Consider the following 22,327-nt stretch of genomic DNA (forward strand, 5'->3'; position numbering starts at 1 on the left):
TCTCACACACCTTGCTGCGAATATGACTGCCTGAGTGTGAAAATACATGCAAAAGAATATGTAAATGTGTTTGCAAGTGTGTGTACAGTATAACTGTCCCTCAAACTTCTTTCTCCACTGAGCACTGATCTCCCTCCTCCTGTTTCCGTTTAACTGGTTTCAGCTTTAAGTCTCCAGATTCTGATAATTTCCCCCTTAATCCCTTCAGTGGGGCACCCTGCTTAACTCTCTAATTAAGTCAACAATACACACATACACCAACACAGAATGAAGAGCACATGCACACACAGCTTGTAACATTCGTCTGTCTGATGCGCAGACAATTGGTGGTTGTTGTGTTGATGTGTGTGTGGTTACTCCGAGTTTGTGTGACTGCATTTCAATGATTAAGTCCCAATCAGGATGTTGTTATGACGACACATGCATTTTTAAGCTGTTAATCCAGGATTATTCTCCTCTCCGCTCATCTCATTACTGTCGATTATTAAAAAAACACATAGTCACACACACACAGACACACAAATACTAATTATGGGTTGGTTTCCTTGGAGACCGAACACATGCTCCAAAGATAGCCCAACATACAGGTATAAAAGACGAATCAGCTTTATATATGAAAGCACATTAGGTGTTATCACATATTACATTTTTATTTGTTAATCTGACACTCCAACATCAAACCTTAAACCTTATATAAAGATCTTTAGCTTGGTGTATTTGCTTTAGTCTGATTATTACTGCAGTTTTGGCCTCTGAGCTTTTTAAGCCTTTCAGAAAGCAATTTTCAACATGGAGGAAAGAATACGAGCAAACAGTGAGTGTCCTTTCCCCGTGATTGAATGTGTGTCCTTGTGTAGAAACTGCTCTCCCCTCTCTCAGCAAGTGAAAATATTCCTGCAGAGCTGAGGCTGATGTACAGGTGAGAGAATGGCCAAGGATTTTGAGATCACCCGAGGCTTTGTGTCCACTATGGCCCACTCACACTAGGTCAGCTCAGAATAACCAGAAAGGGCTGACCGCCGATGTTCAGTCACCCCTGGAGTCATTAATCACACTGCACTGCAGACGAGCTGCACGGAAACACATGGCAACAAATACATGTACACACACACACACACACACACACACACCAGGGCCCGTTTAATTACAAAGCCAAATGCTAGATGACAGCATCGCTCCAGGTAGTCAGTCCTCAAGGTCTGTACTCCTAGTATATTATCATACACTAAACATCACAGACATGAATATTTCTGCAAGATGAGCAAAGCACGGTCCACAAATAACAACACATCATGTCACATTAAGATATGATAATCTGGGGCCTATATATGCACATACAGAATATTCTCTCTGGAACTTAATTTAGTGCTTGTTAAACAAACATGCACAACACACATGCCATATGAACCCCCGTCTCCCCCAACAGGCCTCTCTGCTTGCAGCTGGATCTTCTATCAGGATCAGGATCTCAGATAACAGTCCCATTTACCAACTATGGAATCTTTCAAAGGGGCCATGCAGCAGCAGATGCCTGTAGTTGTGTTTTGTACGTTAACAGGCATGGTGGATGGAAAAATTCTTTGTAGTGGATGTGTGTGTGTTGTAGTATGCTGCTCACATGCAGGAGCCCCTCTACCAACTACTCTATCTGACATATTTTAAAAACTCCATTTCAACCTGTTTTAACCATAAAATTAATTTAAATTGGCTAGACATTAACAATTTTGTAAGGAAAAAATGAATGTGTGGGCTTTTTTTTTCAGTTCAAACAAAAATTTTGTCATGCTGCACCTGTCTACAGATTTGAGCTTTTTTATTTAAAAAACAATTCTAAGTGATAATCCATAGACACTAGATACATCTGTGTAGCTGTGTCAAGCACTCAGATGTAGCCTCTTCACCTTGCCATTCTCAATAGCAAATAAAAAAGAAAGAAAGTGAAAAGCATCAGTCCATTACTGTGCCATTACATTACCTAACGTTGCCTGAGAATTTTAACAGGCTGCAATGTGGAAAACTAGTTAGAAAAAAAAAAAAAAAAAACTCAGACTTGCCCGTTTCTCCTTTCTGAAAGGCTTTCTGCCAAGCCACTTTGAACAGAGTAGCAGCAAGAGAAACGCATGCTGCATAAGTTAATGTCAAATTCTCTCTATTGTGTCTTTTCTTGTTGTATCGAATGAGTTAACAGAAAACTGGAAAAATCTTATGTGTGAGAATAGACTGAATAGCAACAATTCAACCGCTGCACCACACTCAGAACATAGCTAACATTACCCATAAAGACAGCATTAACTGCTTGTTGGCACATACACATTCATCTCATAAAGCTTACACCACAATTAGATATTTCACTTTGCTGCGGTATGAAGGAAACACTGCAGCAGCTGTACTCAAGAGAGGCTGCATTTTTGCTTGTGTGTATATGCATGTAGTGTGTGTGTGCGTACGTGCATGTGTGTAAAAAAAAAAAAAAAAAAAGCCTGCGTGGGTGTTAAGAGGAAAAAGGATTGAAAGGTGTTTTGCTTCTGCTGCTGGTAAGAAATAAACCCCTAAAACTAATTTCTCTCATCAACATCTGTCAAGGAGATTAAGGGAAGCATTACTCAAGTATGCACTTACACTACTTCACCAAAAGCATTAAACAACAAATGGAAAGAGATTGGAAAAAGATTGAGTATACTGCAGAGTTTAATGCGTCTCTTTGAGCTTCTCACTTAATTCCAAATTTCATGTTTGATAAACAGGTGTGAAACGATAATCAGTTAAAAAGGCACTTTGGAGAACACACAAGAACATTTAAACTAGGGGGAACATGAGGGAGAAAAGTGAAATGGCAGATTAAGATCAAAAGGGTGTGGTCAGTGCTCCATGGGTGCCTCTGTGCCGCCGTCCTCCTCCTCATCATCACTACACGGTTCATAATCTTGCTCCAAGTCTGGTTCTCCCTCGTCTTCCTCCATCTCTCCCCCCAGCTCATGTAGCACCTCCTCTATGCTCTCCAGCATCGGCTGATCATCACATCGCATCTTCCTGTACAGCTGTAAATGAGGCAGAGTGGAAAAAAAGGGGATGATGCAAGTGCAATGAGCTACTAAACATATTGGAAAAACGAATTTGAATTAGAAAGTAGGTTATACACCAGAAACATTGAGATGAACATGAAGTGCAAAGTGTTACTGGGGAGGAGAGAAATGAGATATGGTGAGTGAAGTGCTCTCGACAGAAGCTCTTCCGCTGTGTCACTGAAGTTAACAGTGCATCACTACAGCATCAGTAAGAAGCAGCTTGGAGAAGTGAGCCGCCCTGAGGTTTAAAGTCTCTAAGTGCTGGTTAGACCGCCTGAAATATCCAGCAGCAGCTGCATTCTGTCAGCAAGGCAGTCACGGCTCGCAAAACGCTGGTAAACAGTTTTTGTCTTTCATTTGGCAAATCAGCACATTTGATATACCATTCAGCCGCGCAGGAGACAAAAAGACCATTTATCTTCCTCTTGCTGTTGCAACATGCATGCGCGTGCACACCGAAATATATCCTGCAGCACGTATGGCTTACATGGTTTATATGTGCACATACACACACATAATCAAAGTTGTTATCTCGGTGAAATATGCCGTGAAAGAGCGAGATAAAAAAGTCCTGTTCTCAAAGCAGCCAGCAGATTTATCTCCATAAAATACTCCGCTTGTGTGTAATTACTGAACTCAAAGTGGAGCTTGGTGATAAAACTACTTTCACTACCACTAAGGACAGCACACACAACACTGTTTCTGTGTGTGCATATACAAAATGAGGGGAACTGATACAGCAATTTATATGTATGCTTTTCTTTCCAGAAATAAAGTGTGGGGGTGAATGGGGAATAGTTTAGATGATCTAGGAATTTTACTCCATTTAGTCTACAAAGCGTAGTTAACACACACATACACAGACAGATGCAGGCACACACAGTCACTTCAGCTCATGGACAATAAGCAGCTGAGTGCCATCATTCTTACTAAAAGTGTAACGAGGCCAGGAGAGTGAGGAAGAGTGTGTGTGACTGCTTTGCCCCAGGACCAGTCTCTCAGCAACAGCAGGTCCTGACAGGAGACACGCAGTCCCATGGGAACTCATTTGGAGTGAAAGAATGTGTAACGTGTGGATGTGTGTGTGTGAGTGTAGATGTGTGCGTATATTTAAGTGGATGCCGTCTCTTCAGGTTGGAGCTCTAGGGAGGTAGAGTGTGACCCAGGCCCAGGCGCAAGGTCTGATACCAGGGGGAAATTGACCCTTTCAGCCACCTTATAGCACCACACACTTAAAAACACATAGACACACACAGATTTTCATTCTGCCAGTGTCACTCTGAAATGCCTGGAGATGTTTATCTACAACGAGCATTCCGAATAAAAGTTGTGTTTGCTGTACAATAGCCCTGGTTCAATACCTGGAATAATTGCACTTTATAGCCTTGGGTAAAAGATGTAGACAGGGTCTTACACGCGACTTGCATGAGTGGGAGAATGTAAGAAAAAAAAAAAAAACTGTAAATGTGCAGAAATACAACAGGATCTACAATTCAAGATTCCACTCAGAAGTTGGATTAAAGGTGGTGGTATTTATTAGTGAACCATGGATCGATACCATAGTGTGTCTGCTGGATGCGATGTGATTATTCATTGTGATGCTTTCAGCTACCTAAACAAATAGGAGCTATTCTTTACACATTCTGCACTGAGCGCTGCTGATATCAGCACCGCCGTCGCAAAAAAACACAGGCATTTCTCATTTACAACAGCCTGTGTTTTCTCTTCTCACTTTCACGGCCGAGAGAGCTGCCTAGAGTGGGAGGGTGTGTGTGTGTGTGTGTGTATGTGTGGGTGTAATCGTATAACTTTTTCATGGTCCACTTTGCTCTACTTTCAAGCTCTAAGTCACGGCCCAAAGCACACTTGACCACTGCCACAACCACTCACACGCAGACAACATATTACACACACGAACACATGCACACACCTGCTCTCAGGTGTCATGATTGTTTCCTCACTTTTCTACTTTAAAAAATGTAATTCAACAGCGGCGTGTGGTGATGCACTTGAGTCATGTTTTAGTTTTCCACTGAGGTCTACATAATTGGAAATTCTACTAAACTCGCTACTAAGTCTCTTATTCTCGGGGCCCATAGGAGAGGTCCTTATCAGTGGGCCTCAGTCTGAAACTAGGTTTCACAAACCTGTCTTGTTTCTTCTATCGGGCTCCGGAGAGTCTGTAAACAGACAGTAGCAGTAGAATTTCACATCGGCTTAAATCCAAATGGTAACATAACTGAAGAGAAATATGTCTTTTTGGTTAATCCTATATTTGATTATTATTAACTTGCCTACCATGTGAGCTATAGGTGGAATTAGCCTTTGAATAATAGCCAAAAAAAGCAAAATGAATGTTAAAAACTTTTGGGTAAATGCAGAACAGACGACCACTTAAGGATAATTTGATAATTCACAGTTTCTAAAGAGAAGAGTTATTTTAACTTGAAGAAAATGACAGTAACTGCTTCTATTGTCAGAACCAGAATTAAACCGACCTATACAGTTCAGTACAAAACAGAATTTTATTTCTTTCCAATGCACAATTGAGGTGAATGAGGTCTCACACTGATTATGGAAATTAGATCACAGCTTACACAAGTTTCTATTTCTATTAATTTCATTGAATACATCATATACATAATTTGGTCAGCCAAATACTAAGGTTTTATCTTTTGTATAAAGCGAGTAGTAATGAGCACTAATGTACCACTCGTAGCAAAATTGATCCATTTTCCCCAATTCCACATTAGAAACCTTTTTCCCAAGAACCCATATGGTAGAATAAAGACAGGCTGATTATGTGGTGAAAGTTTAATCATTTCATCACTGTTCACCTTCTGTTCCACATCTGTGCTTAACTCCCCCTTTTATTTCACCTCTTCTTTCATTTCATTTCCTAAAGCCTTCATTCTCCAAACCTGTCTCTGGACTATTTTCCTCTCATGCAGTCTATCTTTGGATTTCTTTCATTCGCACTTGTACACTCTCACCAAATGACCTTCCTGTCAGGGAGATAGATACCTCTTCATACACTTAACCTGTATACGAGCAATTGTGGGCACATGTCACACAGAACAGTGCCAAAATCTCTCCTCTCGTCTTGATGCTGTATCCTCAGTCCCATTGTGTTAGATCCAACAAAGCGCTTGTACTGTACATTAGAACTGAACGACTGATTACATGAACCGTTTCGACACGTTTGCCCTTCGTTTTGCTCCTCTTAACCTTCGTCACACTCAGTCATACAAACACACACTCCTTCACTGTCAAGGGTGCGACACTCTGAAATCAGACCTTTCCGAGTGCGAATGGGACATGTCACCAGAAGTCTCAAGCGTGCTGACCGTGCATGCGCAGACAGACACATATACACAGACACACACTTTAACACCCGAGTCCCCTCGTCACGTCTTTAGTAGCAAAAGGCATTAAAATTACATGACAAGCGCACTTTGGACTACCCCTTCTCACAATCCATGCACATGGGATACCCTTTAAGCCACATCAAATAGTAAAGCTTTTGACCTCCGTTTGCCCTAGCTGTCTCTGCTCTGTGCACACTTGCACGAGCGTACACACACCTAACATTGTCCTCTGTGCATACGCTGCAGATCCTTTCTCAATCGCACCCTATCTGGCTCGGACTCAAATTCCATTTCACGTCCGGTTTACTATTGATTTTACCCTCGCCACTATTCACCATCTACACCCTGTGCACCCACACAACCACACACATGCCGCACAACCAATCTGTTTCCTTCCCCACCTTCCTTTTCATTCTCCCACCCCTGCTACTCTCCTGTACTTCTTTCTTGGCCTCTAAAGTCATCCACTCTTCCCTATGATGCTTTTTAGAGCACCTCAGATTAATGCAGTGTGTGTATGTGTATGTGTGTGTACGTGTATTGATCATACAGGAGATGAATAATGAAGACGTTTCTTTGCAAATAATTAGATATGCAAGTTGGCACGCACACCATAATTAAATATGTGCATCCACATAAGGTGCGCCTACACACACCCGCATGTTTTCTCTCACTGTCTCACACCCCCCCTACACACACGCGCGCACACTTACTTAGCAAAGTCATAAAGTATGCAGAGAAGTGGACTGGCGCCAAAACAAGCCGTTGGGCTTTGAGGCCTCATTTCCATGTTGGAGCCCATTTTAACTAGCAGACTGACTCATCGTTAATAATTAACACTCTCAGTGATGCTCAGAAACAAAGCTCTGATATAAACAAGGAAGAATTTTATCTGCACGATGTACAGATGCAAACACATCCCTATGTACAAATGCACTGGGCTAAGGAATTAAGTGCACCACGAGGGGGCCCTTTTCTCTCCACATTCCATCTCACCTTTTCAAGGTCTTCATGCATTTACCTTACACATTATTCTGCGCCTGTTGCTTCACTCACTCTACAAAGAAACAGCTTTGTTGTTTACTTGTCCCGCTCTGCCTCACCCAATTCTTTTAACCTTTTCTATTGTTTTGTATTCCTTCACTCGGTGAAAAAATGGCAAAGCACTTAATTCATCCTGTTTCTAAATTCCATTTTCATCTTTTTTTTTTTTTTTTTTCTCCTTTTATTACCTCTTTGCACAAAGCTTGCAGCTGAAATCTAGATCTGTGCTGTGCCCATATTCCCCTTCCCACAGGTTGTTCTTTTCTCTTTCTTTCACCAGCTCAAAGCCCACCTCACTCCTGTCTCAGCTGTGGACATCTCGAAAGGATGCTTGTTAGACAGGCCTGTCACTACACTGCTGGCCGGAGAGACAGACATCAATATATTGCCACTCTGCTGCCCCTACTCATCTGTAGAGGAACACTACAGGGTGGGAGAGAAGGAGAAGAGGTGAAAAGGAGAGGAAAGTAAAGCATAAGAATGAAAAAAAAAAAAAAAAAAATCAGAGGTGGGGCTGCCATCGCTCAGCCAGAGCTGTCTGATTTACAAGCCTATTGGATTTTAGACTAACATGAATCACTGCTCCATAGAGGCATTTCTCTCTGACAGAATGACAGAATGAATGAGACACATCACTCCGAGTGTGTGTGAGGGGGAGCAAGAGAGAGAGAGCAGAGAGGTATATGTAAATTTTATACAAAAACACTGCTTAGGCAACAATGGAGCTTGGTGTGAATCCTCTCATGTTCAAAGTACTACATGTTCTCCTTATCCGATACAGAAGGCAGCTTAATAATCTTTCTTAACTCTACCAAAAGTTGAAGGCTGCTTTTGAAAAATCGGTCAAATCTACAACAACTGCCTCTGATGTTCTAAAAAGTAGACATTTTGTATGATCCCTGATAGATATTCTGAGGTTATTTTGACACGTATTTACCTTCTTAGCATTGGTCAGGTATGAACGGGCAGCATCCGTCAAGGCCTTCCACTCCTCCTTCTCCTCCTCTGTCCCTTCTCCTTCTGTCGGCTGCTTTGTCTTGGACTGAAGATAGCTCGCCCAGCCAGAGAGATACCACACCTGGGAGGTACAGAGAAAGAGAGGTGGTTTCAGGAAGTGTGAAGACACAGAGATTCACACAAAGTGCTTTTCCTTGCAGTAAGTGAGCTGTGACAAGGGGAACAGATTTGTAACCCTCACAGAGCTTGTCTGCAAGAAATCCTACATCCTTCTTTGACAAACAGCTTTCACACAAATAACACGGAATAACACACTCAACGGCAATCCATCACTCACATAATAACTGTCAACCTGATCCAGTCCTGAAATATACTGTACTCATTTACACACCATGAATATATATGCACATGTGTACTTAATGTGGCTTCACACTGAATCCAAACCATGCTTGTTATGCTTCTAAGATTTAGTTTTTATCATTTTACTGCCTTTCAAGGTCTATATATTTTTGTACAAAATGGATTTACTTTGTTGAAAATGATTTACTAAAAACAAAATAAAATATAAATCCCCTTAAGGTAAATATCTGTTTAGTATAACCACAGTTAGTGCTGTGAACCATGTGACTTATTTCCACATTATTTCCTAATTAATATCATTACATATTTTTTTACAAGAACATTTCTGCAGTAATGCAAAAATTTGTCTTGCAGTCCTGATCCCGGTCTCAGAATTGGTGGCATAACAGTCTAACTTAGTCTCCACTCTACATTTCCACATCCACAGCAGTGGCTCATTTTTCATCAGGGTACATCACCATGGTAACTTCTACTGTGCACCAAACCCCCTCCAAAGCAGAATACGCTAAGGTGCCATTAGGAAAAAAAACTTTTTGTGTAGCTATTTTTTGTAATCCCAGTTAAACAATGCAAGAGTGAGAGACCAGTAAAGATGAAATAACAGAGATGAATGGGTGTGAACGATGGAAGGCACAACCATTTTAATTTCAATCATGAAAATGTCATTAGATGCAAAATTCTGTAGGGCTTGCACAGCTATGGTGTCAAAAATAAATAACACATAGTTTAGTTCAATCTGAAAAGACTTTCAGTGAAGTTAAATTATATGCAAGTGATTTGTCCATTATACTGCTGCTACTTATCAAAGCATGTTTCAGTTAATATAAAAATGAAAGCTGCATTAAGTTATACAGAATAATAGAAAACACTGTATTAATGGCACAATAGAAGAATAAGAAAAAGAACATGAACAAGATTCAAAATAGGCATGTTTATCTAAATGCTTCAGTCTGTGAAGCGTTTATTTACTGAGCTAGGCTTTTGCTGCGATACTTATTTCAAGCATCATCTAGTTACGATGAAGGTCATGTTTCTTAACATAACAACAGTAAAATCTTTTTTCCTCTTTAACTCTTATAAAGCTCCAACAGCAGCAGTTTTTTGCTTTTTTGTTTTTTATAATGTTGAAGTGTAGCTAGTCAAATGATTTATGGGTTATTTCTCATTCCTGTAACACAAAAATGTTTTGCTTGTTCAGTGTTTCTCAAACTTAAATATTCTGTTATAATAAATAATTTAGGTCTCTTCAGTTTTAAGCGAACAGTTCTGACAAAAATGAGTATCACTCAGTACAAGAGTTCAGCTTGTGCGATTAGGAGTTAAATGATTCTGAGCTTTACTTTAGCACCTTAAGAAAATATGGTGAAAAATGTAGGATATTTCAGTAATATAATCCTGGGCTGCTCTCAGGGGAAGCATATTTTAAACTGCATGTTTGGCAAATCATGTTTTCTTTCTCTTTCACAATGAGAAACTTTTTTTTGCTCCTACATAATCACATACAGTGTGCTATCCTTGCTCCTGTGCCTCTAAACACAATCACGTTCAACTTGGAGTGAACTTAGAGGTGTGTGCGTCTCTCATCTGAGGCCAAAGATCACCCACCCACTGTTCTTCGAGCACCAAGATTCGAATATTAGCTTTATTCATTATTCATTGAGGCCAGAGGCAGCAGAGACCTGCACCTCTGCCAAATCAACCATTTAGCTAACAAACACATCAAGGCACGCCACACTGAATTCAGAATTGCCGCTCAGCATGCTGAGTGGGAGGCTACCCCCTGCAGCCATACTTATCAGAACAACAGCAGCAGTGGATAAATGTAGTTTTCACAACTCTCATGATAGCAGCACCAGCAGTATGACGATATTTTCACTAAAACCTTTTTTATGAATGCTGAACTTGAGGAAAATATGTTATTATGTATACATGTGTATATTCAAAAGCGCAAGAGTGAAATTAGGTCATTTAAATTCAAAATTTTGATGAAAACCACTGTATGCTTTGAAAATCGCTACAACAAAGGCTGAACATTTTTTACAGATGGTCCACTGTGAAACATTTGTGTATGTGGTGAGACAGCTCCTGCATCAGCACTCAGAATTAAAACATGAGAAAGTTGGCTAATTAAGAACTTCAGAGATTCCACTCTACCCAAGCACAACCCCAGACAGAAGCACACATAATAAAATAAACGCTGTGTCTGTCAATCAAATCACTGGGACTATTGTCATTTCAAAGTGAAGGCACATCTTAGTTCCCATATGGTACTGCTGAAGGAAGAACAAAAGCATCATGAATCAACAGAATACCTTTGAAACAAGATTTGCGAGAAACTAGCTCAGTTGTTTGTGCAGACTTAAAGTTATATAAGTAAGGTTCCACCTTTGAGATATGCAAGAGCAAGAAGACGGAGGCGAGAGCTAACAACTTATCTCCTGCACTTAAGAGAGAAAATAAAAGGGAGACTAAGACAAAGAATTAAACAGAGTAGCACGGAGAAAAACCAGGGCCAGAGAGTATAAAGCGTGTCTATTCTGAATTTCTGACATCTCTAATATGAATGCTGCAAGATAACTGGGATATCATCTGACAAAACACTTTCTGACCATCAGAGCCAGTGACTGTATGCATATGTGATTGGCTGTAGGCCAGCTCAAATCGAGTGTCACAGCTGTGCGTCTCTAGAGCAAGTTTAAAAGTTCAGCCCCCTGATGACTGCTCTCAATCTGTCAGCTGAGGGGGGTGTGTGGAAGGCTGAGCCTGAGGGGGTGGGGGGGGCACTGCCTTGCTCTTCTATGTGACATTCAGTGGCACACCTTCACTTTCTCTACCACTGACATAGGGGATTTGGGGGGAAACTGACAGCACATACTCCTTACTAAAGCACAGAAAGTACCACCATTTACACCGTCTCTCTAATAAGCATTCAAGTTCTCAGTCAAACTGTGTGTGTCAACGTTAGCCGTTGGGAGCAAGCAAGGTTGTCTGACTGTGCATACATTTACATTCACACACAAATAGCAGCTAAGCTGAAGCTGTTCAGCATTTTCCTTCCTCTTTCAGCTAATGAAGGATTTTCCTGAGTAGTTATGCCTCTATATTATGAACCAACAACTACTGAAAAATATGATAGAAGTAAAATAGAGAAGACATAAGCGATGCCAGGCTTGTCACTACATGTATTACTTTTAGACCAAATAATTACCTCTGCCAGGGAGGTTCTGTGATCACTTCCATCTGTCTCTCTGTCAGCATGTGGGTAAAGATTGAAATTGGTTTTTTTTTACTTCCTGTATTGTTTATAACTAACCCAGAGCTTAGAATGACAGTCATCTCAGTTTAGACCTTTGTGAACCTGGCAACACTCACTTAAACTAACCAGCAGCACCAACGGACCATAAATAGGTCATCATTTTTGGTCTGTTCGTGGTCTAATAACATTCTGAACTGGGAGGGTGGCTGGACATTTAGCCTTGGAGGTGGTCTGTGCCCTTCTAGTCGGGGACTTTTGGGTCTCCATTAAGATTTAAGACTTTAATAACATTGGATTATGACACACACTGATCGAATTCTTCTTGCCCATTAGTCTGTTGTATTTATTAGGAGACAAAGTAAATATCACTTCATCACTTACCTGCACGACTTCATCATCCTCCTCCAGAAGACCTTCCAACACATCTAGTGCCACCTATTGAACAAAGAAAGAAGACAATTGAAAGTTGGAGTGATTCCACTAAAGAAAACATCATCAAGAAAAAACTTCCTAGGTTTAAAAATTCATCAGCGAACACTTAAAGTAATCTGTCTCTTCTCTGATATAGACACAGCCCGCAGACAAACACGCATGAACAAACAAACTGGTGTTGTGCATCTCTGAGGCAGTGCGATCAATCAGATCAGGGGGTCTGATAAGCGTCTATGAGGCCAGCGTCCAATCCACAACACCATCAATACCAACAAGACAACAGACATGGCCGTCGATAGACACACTCGCCAGTGCTTATCGCACAGTCGATAGTCACTCTGGCTGCTCTGTTCGATAGCCCCTTTTAATCCATTTACTTACATTAAGAGTCAATAGAGTCTTATTATCTACCCAACTCCAAAGAACGTGTGATAAAACCTAAATGCCAGTCTGACCCACCGTCTCCTTTTCCCCTCCCCTTGCCAGACATTTCTTTGATTTCCTCACTGTAGTGGTCAGGGGAAGAGGTTGGAGATCTCAGAGGAGCTTAATGTTAGGTGACCTTTGCCTCAGTACGTCACTGTCTGGGTCAGTTTCTGTGGGAAGTTTCTATTACAGAAAACAGCCCTTGACTAAAGTAGGCTGTGTGTTTGTTTTGCTCTGCCTCTCTCCTTGCGGATGCTGTGATCGTAGTGTGTGTGTGTGTGTGTGTGTGTGTGTGTCGGTGTGTGTATGTGTGCATGCGAGGCCCCAGGTGATGATATATTGATTTTTGTCAACTTCAGGTTGGAGGCGACTGTTAGCCAATCACCCGTGGTGAAGGGCAAGAATAAAAGACACGCACGCCCCTGTGCATGCACACATAAATACAACTGTACGAGCACACACAGCAACAAAGCTACACAAACCAGTGAGCAGAACAAGCACCCGTTTCTTGTTAAAGCCGTCTTATTAGCTGGAGAGCTTCCTAATTTTTTTTTTCCCTCTCCTGCTCTTTGGAGTTCTCTCTTTTCATTAAGGGATTGTGGTTCCGGTAGCGATGAAGAGGACAGTTGCCTGGGTAGATTGAAGGCGAGCCAGGTTAATTGAGAGTATCTCATTAAGAGTGTGCAAATCTGCATGTCAGAGAGTCAGTTGATTGATTGCTAGACCAATTATCATCTGCAAAACCATTGTCCTTAATTAATTAATGACTGATTAAAAATACACAAACAAAAACACCTAATCCCAGTTGATGATGAATGGATTCATGCCCAGCGTCAGAATTATCTACTTGACTTTCGCTGTATCACGCCAGTGTGACAGCTACACACACACACACACACACACACACACACACACACACACACACACACACACGCATACACACGCACACACAGTAGTTCAAGCCAAGCACTAGATATAAGAGATAGGAGTAAAGATCTGTCTGGGTATTAAACAACTGATAGTGATAGAACAGGCAGTTTTAGAGCAACAAAAATAGAACAAGAGATATCTGGGAGCCATGATAAGTGAGCAATGATAACCATTGTATCGTCTCCAACTGCACTCCTTCCTAACTACAGTGGTCAACCCAGGGGCGAGTGATTAAAGATTCAGAGATTTCTTAAGCCGCTTCACGCTCTAAACAACAACAAGATTAATATTCCCGTGAAGAAAAGGGGAAACGAACGGGTAGTGTGAAGGAAAAAGTAAGAAGATTGGGAGGAAGGGTGCAAAAAGTGTCTTAATAAACAATGCAAAACTGGTCCAGGAACAACAACGGTACAGCACCTCAACGACACACAAACCCACACACCAAAGACACTATATGTGCTGTCCTCGTTATTTCAACCTGTTTAAGAAAAAAAAAAAAAAAGCAGCATTCTGAGGAGAAACTCATTTATAAGGAATTGTGTGTGTGTGTAAGTGCATTCTGTGTGTGTGTCTGCGTGCGTAATCTTCAGGCAATTTTGTTTAACAGAATCATTTTACCAGTACGCACAGCGGAGACAGGAGAAAGACAAATCACTGTACAAGTGAGGGCAAGCCGTATCTCTAACACACAGAAACTGCTATACACACACACACACAAAGCGGGACGTCTACACTTAAGTAAATAAATCCCAGGGATGTCACCGCTAACTGTACGTGCAAGCAGCGTTGGAAAGTACGCACCGGCTTTAACTGAACTTAAGAACAGAAGTGCTCAATGAATAACATGAAAGCAAATAGGCCTGACAATGACACGCAGAGTAACTACCCATCAGCTGATGTGACAACTACACCGAAAGGCACCTTAATGGCTGTCAGGGGAGGGTGTCAGTCTGTCTGTTGGCTGTGTGGTGATGTGTGAGGATGACGGTAATGTGTGCGCGACTGCCAACAGAGATGAAACAGCAATGTCCTGGAGCAAGAATTCATAACTATAAATAATTGTTTTTAATTTATGTCTAAATTATTTATATCAGGATAAAAATTTGTTAATTCACACAATTATCCAGTAATACATTGAAACAAAAAACTGTCAATCAATGAAACATGAGGCCAGTGGACACACTATGCCTCATGTGTTCCTGACCAATTTCTATTATAATTACTACAAATGTGGCATGCATTCAAGTGTTTTTTCCTTAAAAACAATCAAAAGGGAGGAAAAAAAGACCTTGAACATCACCACATTTTTGCTTTCCAAATTAGGTGGCACAGATCCACATCTTGCTGAAACAGAAAAACTTAAAAGAAAAGCAGCAGTGGTGTATCCAGTGTTTACATAAAATTAATCACACAGTCTTAAGATGCATTACTTCAAACACTCAAGAACACAACACAAAACACAGTGTATTTATGTTTGTATTGGCTCTTCACATATTTAGGAATCATAAGATAATTTTTCCGGCAATTACCTTATTTCTTTCGAGCATGAAAGTTGCCTTTATGTACATCTATGAATAAATTTTTTTGAGACCACCACCCAATAAATGATTACAGAGTTTTCAATTCTATCAAGAACAGTAAACAAATACTGGATCAATTAGACATTGGTTATGTACAAGAAGAGGTTACCCACATGTAATAAAAAACTGACTATACTTATAAATGTTATAAGGAACTAACACACTTTAAAGAAATACTCAGGGAAGAGCAGACCAAACAGGATTGTGCAAAAGAAAGGTCTTGTGATTCTTCACGCTGTTCTTAGACCTTTCATGAACTATGGAATGTATGCATGTATGTATGAAATGTATCCACAGATTAATAAATATTTGATTTTGTACCATTCAGTGCATCCTGTATTGAATTTACAAGGTCAAACTACAGGTACCAGTTAAGATATGCTTTGACAAAGAACACTCATTCGTTGTAAATACCTTCTTTTCTAAAATTCACAATGATTTTCCAAGAGTCTATACTTTACAGGACTTCAGAAAACTGCTCTCTGGCAAATATTTTAATCAAATTTTCAAAAACTTGGCTCGGGTTTGGGAGACCAAAATATTCACTATGGAAAACTATAGACAAATACTTGTGTTTTGGCAAAGACGGTAGCCTTCAAACTGAAACTAGGAGCACTGTAGGCACATAACATTACATAGAAACTAGGGTTGTGAATAGATTTTAAGTACACTGGGAGAGGCAGGAACCGTAAAAATGAGTAAGCTTGTGTATGTGCGAAAGAGGAGAAGACTAATTAAAGAAGTGGGGATGTTCCTAGCAAATCTGGCTAGTTCCCAGTTTGGGAGAAGGGAGAGATGGAGGGAAAGAGAATAGTTTCGATACAGATTCCACCCTTAAAATCGATTTCCATCACCGACTTCTAATAACAAATGTAACCAAAGTGGTGCATGGATATTTGCATACAGTGTTTGCATATACAGTATGTGCAACACAGCAAAATGTTCACCATATAAAGCACTTAGAATGTGTGCGGTTTGGGCCTGATGACACCAACAGGGGGATGAAGACAAATGACATGTCAAAAACTGTGGACCGAGACGTTGTCATTTTACTGATACACCTGACAGCCCATCTCCAGCACACAGGCACACGCATACATATATACACACACAGAAAAATATAACAGCACCTAAGCTGTTTGGGTGCAAGATGAGGAAGAAAATATAGCCTTCTCACTTCCTGTCGATAATAACTATAAAACACTCAACAACAGCGACTACAAATTAATAAATTAATCACTGGATCATACTGCTGTTGGTGTGGCAGTAATCACAGAAGATTACTTTGAGCATTAATGACTGTTTGGGGTTTTTCCACTGAACTGAAAGCAGTGAGCCACTAAAAATCAAGGCCATTAATGCTGGAAACTGATGAGTGATTTACTAGAAAACTGTACTGTATCACAGCTATGGCAGCAGTTTTTATTTCCACTTCCTCCTCCCCTTTTTATTTCTTCTCCTCATCCCTCCTCCTCCATCGACCCTCTTACCCCGGCCCCTCTCTGTAAATACCACTCTTCAATTATTGACACTGAACTCTGGTGGGAATAAAGACCAGGCATGGCCTTGCCACCTTCAATGCTATCCACAAGAAAGGAAAGCACACAAACGCACACACACACACACACACACTCACACACAAATGCCAGGCCACTCTCCCACCGTAAAACATACACAGACCGACACCACTGCACACAACATTTTACCTCGTATTCCAAGGCCTCGATGAGCAGTTTGGCTGCGGTGATGCGAGACTCATATGGAGGGATGTCATTCTGGAGAAAACGAAAATACTGCCACAGTCGCTGAGAGTGTTTACACAAGTATCCACAAACATAGTTCTTCCTTTGTCTGATAATAACACAATCTAATTTCAAGGTACAAAACATTCTGCAGCTCTGTGGCTGTTAATCATTGTGAAAGTGTCAGCACCCCAAGTTCAGATCAACCTGCTCCGGAAGATAAGAGTCATAACAGAGGTGCCACTGGGATTTTTGTCTCCAATCATCACCTCAACCCCTTTACATCCCATTTGCCGAGAACTGGGAGTATTTACTCAGGTACCATTATTTGGTGCTATTCATCCTAACCTTGACATTAAAGCAATTTTTCCTCTTTGTTAAATTCCCTGTAGTAATTTGCTTACTTATCCTCTAGACACTTTACTGGTGTTTCCTAGTGCTTTTATATCCACTGTCTGTACACACTCTCACACAGGAATGTACAAGGTTTTGTGAGTATTTGCTTTGCCTTTTATTTTATTTTTATTATCCCTTGTTTCATTATCTCCTACTTTTTATCTCAGTTGGTGTCCTTATGGTTTTCCTTGCTGCAAAGCACACTGTGGCAATCCCATTAGTTGAAAGTGCTTTATAAATAAACTGGGATCTTATGAGGGCTGGTTGCTGTCAGAGAAATACCAACACACAGCACAGCTCCGACTCACCTGCGCGTCCTCCTCGGTGCTGAAAGAGGCTGCAATCTGTTTCTGGGAAGGAAGCCACAAACCCACACTCTTCAACAAGTATTCTTTCCCTTCCTGAAGACACAAAAATACACATATGTAATTGGCATACATGTACGCGAATCAAAATACAATCATAAATACAAACACTCCCATACACATCATGCAGTGTAAGTTAATTTAAAATCAGTTGTTTGATTTTACTTCTTCTGCTTGTATTCAAAGTGCTGTATATATACACGTCTGACCTGTACACAAAGTAAAGAAGCATGGTCCTATTTTAAATCATATGATAAAATAGACTTTTGTCGCCAAATGTGGCCTTTTGTGGTGTGTGACTGGAGCCAGGGTGCCCCCTAGGGTTTACATGTAGTATTACAGGTCTAATTCAGCTCAAGGTGCTGCATTTCCTCAATTTGGTGATGTGAGCACATTAGGAAAAGGACAGATACAGCTGAGAGTTCACTTGGTGTTTAAAGCATTACAAAAAGAAACTCAAGAGAAGAGTGACTTTTTTATCAGGATAGTCATTACTTAATTCCCACAAAACAAAGGTTGAGTGTTATAGTTGAACTATAAAATGCATGAAAGAGCAATGTTACCTCTGTGGTAAACCACATTCTACAACACAGTAGATGCATAAAACTATGGCATGTGTCTTAATTTAACGATTAAAAGAAGCCGTCTTGACCAAATTACTCTGGTTTAGAGTTCTTAGCCATTACAAACCTCTTGAAAAAACACATTTCACTGATTCTTTTGCAGGTTCTACTAAAGTTTGACAGAAATATGAGAAGCATGACAAAACATTTTTGAGATATCATTTTTCCAAACTTCCAAAATAAAAGTGTCAGTCAGTAATTGACACTGTGAAGCTCTTGTGACATCTCCAAAATCAAGTTCAAATGGCTGCTGCCTTCATCTCTCCTTATCAGACAACTAGATGACCTCAATGATTTGCCCAGTAATTAACATTCCTATCGGCATGACCCGTCTGTGTGTGTGCATGTTAATGTAAGTGTCCATCTGCTGATTAATGACATGCAATTCAATTTGCTCAGAATAATTAACTCAGCAGATTCTTGCTTTAATGTGGTGATAACTCATCCTGAGTGTGTGTATGTGAATATGTGTAAATGTGTGTGTGTATAGACTGACCTGGATTTTCTCTGTACTGAACAGGTAATTTGCCATGAGCTGTAGAGCCTCAGGGTTGTCATGGTGATAGTGTAATGCTCTCTCAATGAACTCCTTACACTTGTCTTCAGCGCCTTCCTCCATGCTGACATACACACACATATGTGCATGTAGAGGAAAAGACAAATATTGACTCATTACAAAGGCAATAGCAGGAAATGATGTTGAAATGGCTTGTAAGTAATTCATGTGTGCTCTGGTACCAAAGGTCTGTCAGGTAAATCTCAGCAATTGAACAGAAAGCCAGACTAATGTCCTTTGTTGTTGGGAGGTTGGGGTTTTCTTCTGGTGGGGCAGCAGCTCCGACTTCGGCCTGCTTAAAAAATAGAGGACAAATGTCTTAGAATGTCGATTAGACAAAGGCAGTTAAACACCTTTTACCATATGAAACTTGATTTGTTCCAAAGGGCTGAAAGTGTTGAAGTGCATTTTCAGTATTCATTAACTTTAAATTTTTTATGTTTGTTTAGAACATCAAGAATTTTTAGGCTCCTGCAATATTTATGACAGCAGCTTATCAACAGTGTGCACTTTGTAAAACACTGGCTGATGTGCAAAGGAAATTTATTTGACAATATTAAGTGCTCATTGCATGCTTTGTCATTCATCTGCAGTACCTTCATAAATCTCCAGAAAACTATGATGAAGGACCATCAGACTTTTTGATTTAGCTATATATCATTAGCAAAAAATAATAAGCTGTTTTGACATTTTTGGTAACTCGTGTTTTTAATGTACAGACAATATTTTAGTGTTAATTTTAGAACTCATTACAAAGTTCTTTTCAGTTAGGATTTTTTCTGTTAATATATTAGGGTACGTATGTACATATGATTAGATCCTAGATATGATCATGACTATTTTCAAGAGTCAATTCTGTACTAAAGCTGACAATGATCTGTTTTTGTTGTGTTTTATAATAAAAAAATAACATGCATGATAAATAATTACAGAGTTTGAGCAAGTATACATTATTTATTTTATAAATGTTCCAACAGCACCCTCTTGTGAAAAGAAAGCTACATATGTGAACTACACGGCAATGCAATTTCCCCGTTTGATATGAAATATCTATAATAAATCAAACAACGGTGAGCATGTGCACTCACTGTGGTCTGTGCTTGTTTGTCCATGGTAGATATTAGGACTTGTATTCCTTTAGTGTAGTAGTCCACAGCCTCCTGTCCTGTGTGGATCTGTCCCAGGTACATATACTTACTATGGCCTTCGTCTGGGCTCAGCTCCACTGCCTGCTGGAAAGCTTATAGTTATTTGATCAAGGAAGCTAAATGGTCTAAATGTAGAAGTAGTACTTCAATAGCTGTTCAATTCTGAGGTGCTTGAATTTCACATATTTTCATTTTATGCAACTTTATAATCATATTCCACTACATCTCAGAAGCAGATACTGTACTTTTTACTCCATTGCATTTGTTTGACACCTCCTAATTTGTTAATCAGATCACAAAATGTCATACCCTTCCTGTTCAGTAAATAGTTCTGTGTTTCTGATGTGATGAAAAGTTGACATTTTAGACATTCTTACAGAACAGCAACACTACAAATATACTGTACGATAATATAATGGAATATGATAGCTGCAGGGCGACATGGTGGTGCAGTGGATAGCACTCATGCCTCACAGCAAGAACGTCCTGGGTTCAATTCCAGCACCAGTGGAGTTTGCATGTTCTCCCCATGTCTGCATGGGTTCTCTCTGGGTACTCCGGCTTCCTCCCATCATCCAAAGACATGCACCAATAGGTTAATTGGTTAATCTAAATTGTCCATAGGTGAGAATGTTTGTCTCTATATTTCAGCCCTGAGATGAACTGGCGACATGTCCAGGGTGTACCCCACTTTCGCCCATAAAGTAGCTCGGATAGGTCCCACTGACCCCCGTGACCCTAGTGAGGATAAAGTGGGTTCAGATAATAAATGAATGAATGATAGCTGCAGATTAAACGGCCAAACAGTATATAAAGTACTTAAAATGAACTCAGTCATCTACAGCAGTAAAATACAACAAACACATTAATGTAGGCTACATTAATGTGTTTGTTGTAGCACTAAAATTAATACTTTTACTTTTAATACTTAAAATACATTTTACTGATAATACTTAAATGTCCCAAATGACTGCAGAACAATTACTTTTGTCAAAGAATGTGACAGTATAAAACTATCACAACAGAAACGTGTGAAAAGGATATTCCCTTAGCTTTCTGTGCATCTCCAAGTTCAGAATAGATATGTCCCAGCATCTCCAGAGCTTGCAGGTTAGTGGCCTCCACATCCAAAGCCCGCTGACAGAAAAGGCTGGCCATCTCAAAGTCAAAACTGTCCATGTATTCTTCTGTCTATACAAGATGAAATGACACATACAAACACAGACATGTTAGCTGATTATCAGAATTAAAGCACAGTTGAAAACATGACAGACTTCGGATGTTTCTCAAAAACATAACCTTTTCCAGCAGTTGTTGCACAGAGTACTTTTCAGCTGTCTTCTTTCTGGCTTTTTCATGCATCCTTACTCTCATCCTTTCTTGGGGAGTCAAGCCAACAATTCCTGGATCTGTTGTGATGAGGGAAGAGAAAAGCTAATGTTAAGTCTGTCCCATTTCATCTACTAAGGGAATAGATCAAAAAAAGAAACAGTAAAGTTAAATCAGATCCCTATAAGCTAAACGTTGTACACTGTAAAGTACTAGCACAAATGATAAACCATTAGTTGAGTTACCCCTGTTAGGACGGTTCTCTTTCCTCTTTGATTTGTTTTTCTTTTTGCCCTTGGCCTGTCCTCCCATAATGATGAAAAATGTGTGTTATACTTTGACTAATTTAGATTTATAACTAGACTTTTCCAAAATCTGTGAATCCTAAACACGCGTGGACGTCTAGTTGATGGTAAGCAGTGCGCATGCTCTTTCTGTGACTGGGTGGCTGCTACGGAGAGAGGTAAAGGACATCATACCAACGTTGTGAAATTGCTCATAATTAAATACACCGTAAAATTATTTTGTACAGCAATACATCAGTACTATATTATGCTCCTTATTTACTAATTACCTGGTTCATCGCTGTAAAACATTTAAAATCCAGTTTTAGGAACATTTTTCTACGGGGCTTTAAATGTGTTCAACGGTTCTTTGTCTGTGGGCGGGTGCTTAATATGATTGCCACGGTATTCTAACAATGAAATCGCACGTTTGTGCTGTACCCCTTGACGCATCTAGAACATTCTG

General features: G+C 40.1%; 1 protein-coding gene across 3 annotated transcripts; it reads right to left on the minus strand.

Moving 5' to 3' along the window:
* Window positions 1-631: 631 nt before the first annotated feature.
* LOC115435352 (probable assembly chaperone of rpl4) lies at window positions 632-22,188 on the minus strand. Of its 3 annotated transcripts, none has more exons than XM_030157704.1 (11): window positions 22,152-22,188; window positions 21,548-21,657; window positions 21,293-21,439; window positions 20,189-20,341; window positions 19,283-19,395; window positions 19,041-19,164; window positions 17,865-17,957; window positions 17,125-17,193; window positions 12,432-12,485; window positions 8,415-8,555; window positions 632-3,038 (listed from the first exon to the last, which is right to left on the minus strand). In XM_030157704.1, the coding sequence occupies exons 1-11, from the start codon at window positions 22,171-22,173 to the stop codon at window positions 2,859-2,861; spliced, it is 1,206 nt and encodes a 401-aa protein (XP_030013564.1). In that variant the 5' UTR covers window positions 22,174-22,188; the 3' UTR covers window positions 632-2,858. The 3 variants fall into 3 exon arrangements, with proteins under 3 accessions (XP_030013564.1, XP_030013562.1, XP_030013563.1); XM_030157702.1 differs by lacking the exon at window positions 22,152-22,188 and adding an exon at window positions 21,823-21,997 and having other exon boundaries at window positions 20,189-20,343; window positions 21,295-21,439; XM_030157703.1 differs by lacking the exon at window positions 22,152-22,188 and adding an exon at window positions 21,823-21,997 and having other exon boundaries at window positions 19,283-19,392.
* Window positions 22,189-22,327: the final 139 nt, after the last annotated feature.

Source organism: Sphaeramia orbicularis, chromosome 16 (genome assembly GCF_902148855.1).
Source record: "Sphaeramia orbicularis chromosome 16, fSphaOr1.1, whole genome shotgun sequence".
In the NCBI taxonomy this organism is placed as follows: Eukaryota; Metazoa; Chordata; class Actinopteri; order Kurtiformes; family Apogonidae; genus Sphaeramia; species Sphaeramia orbicularis.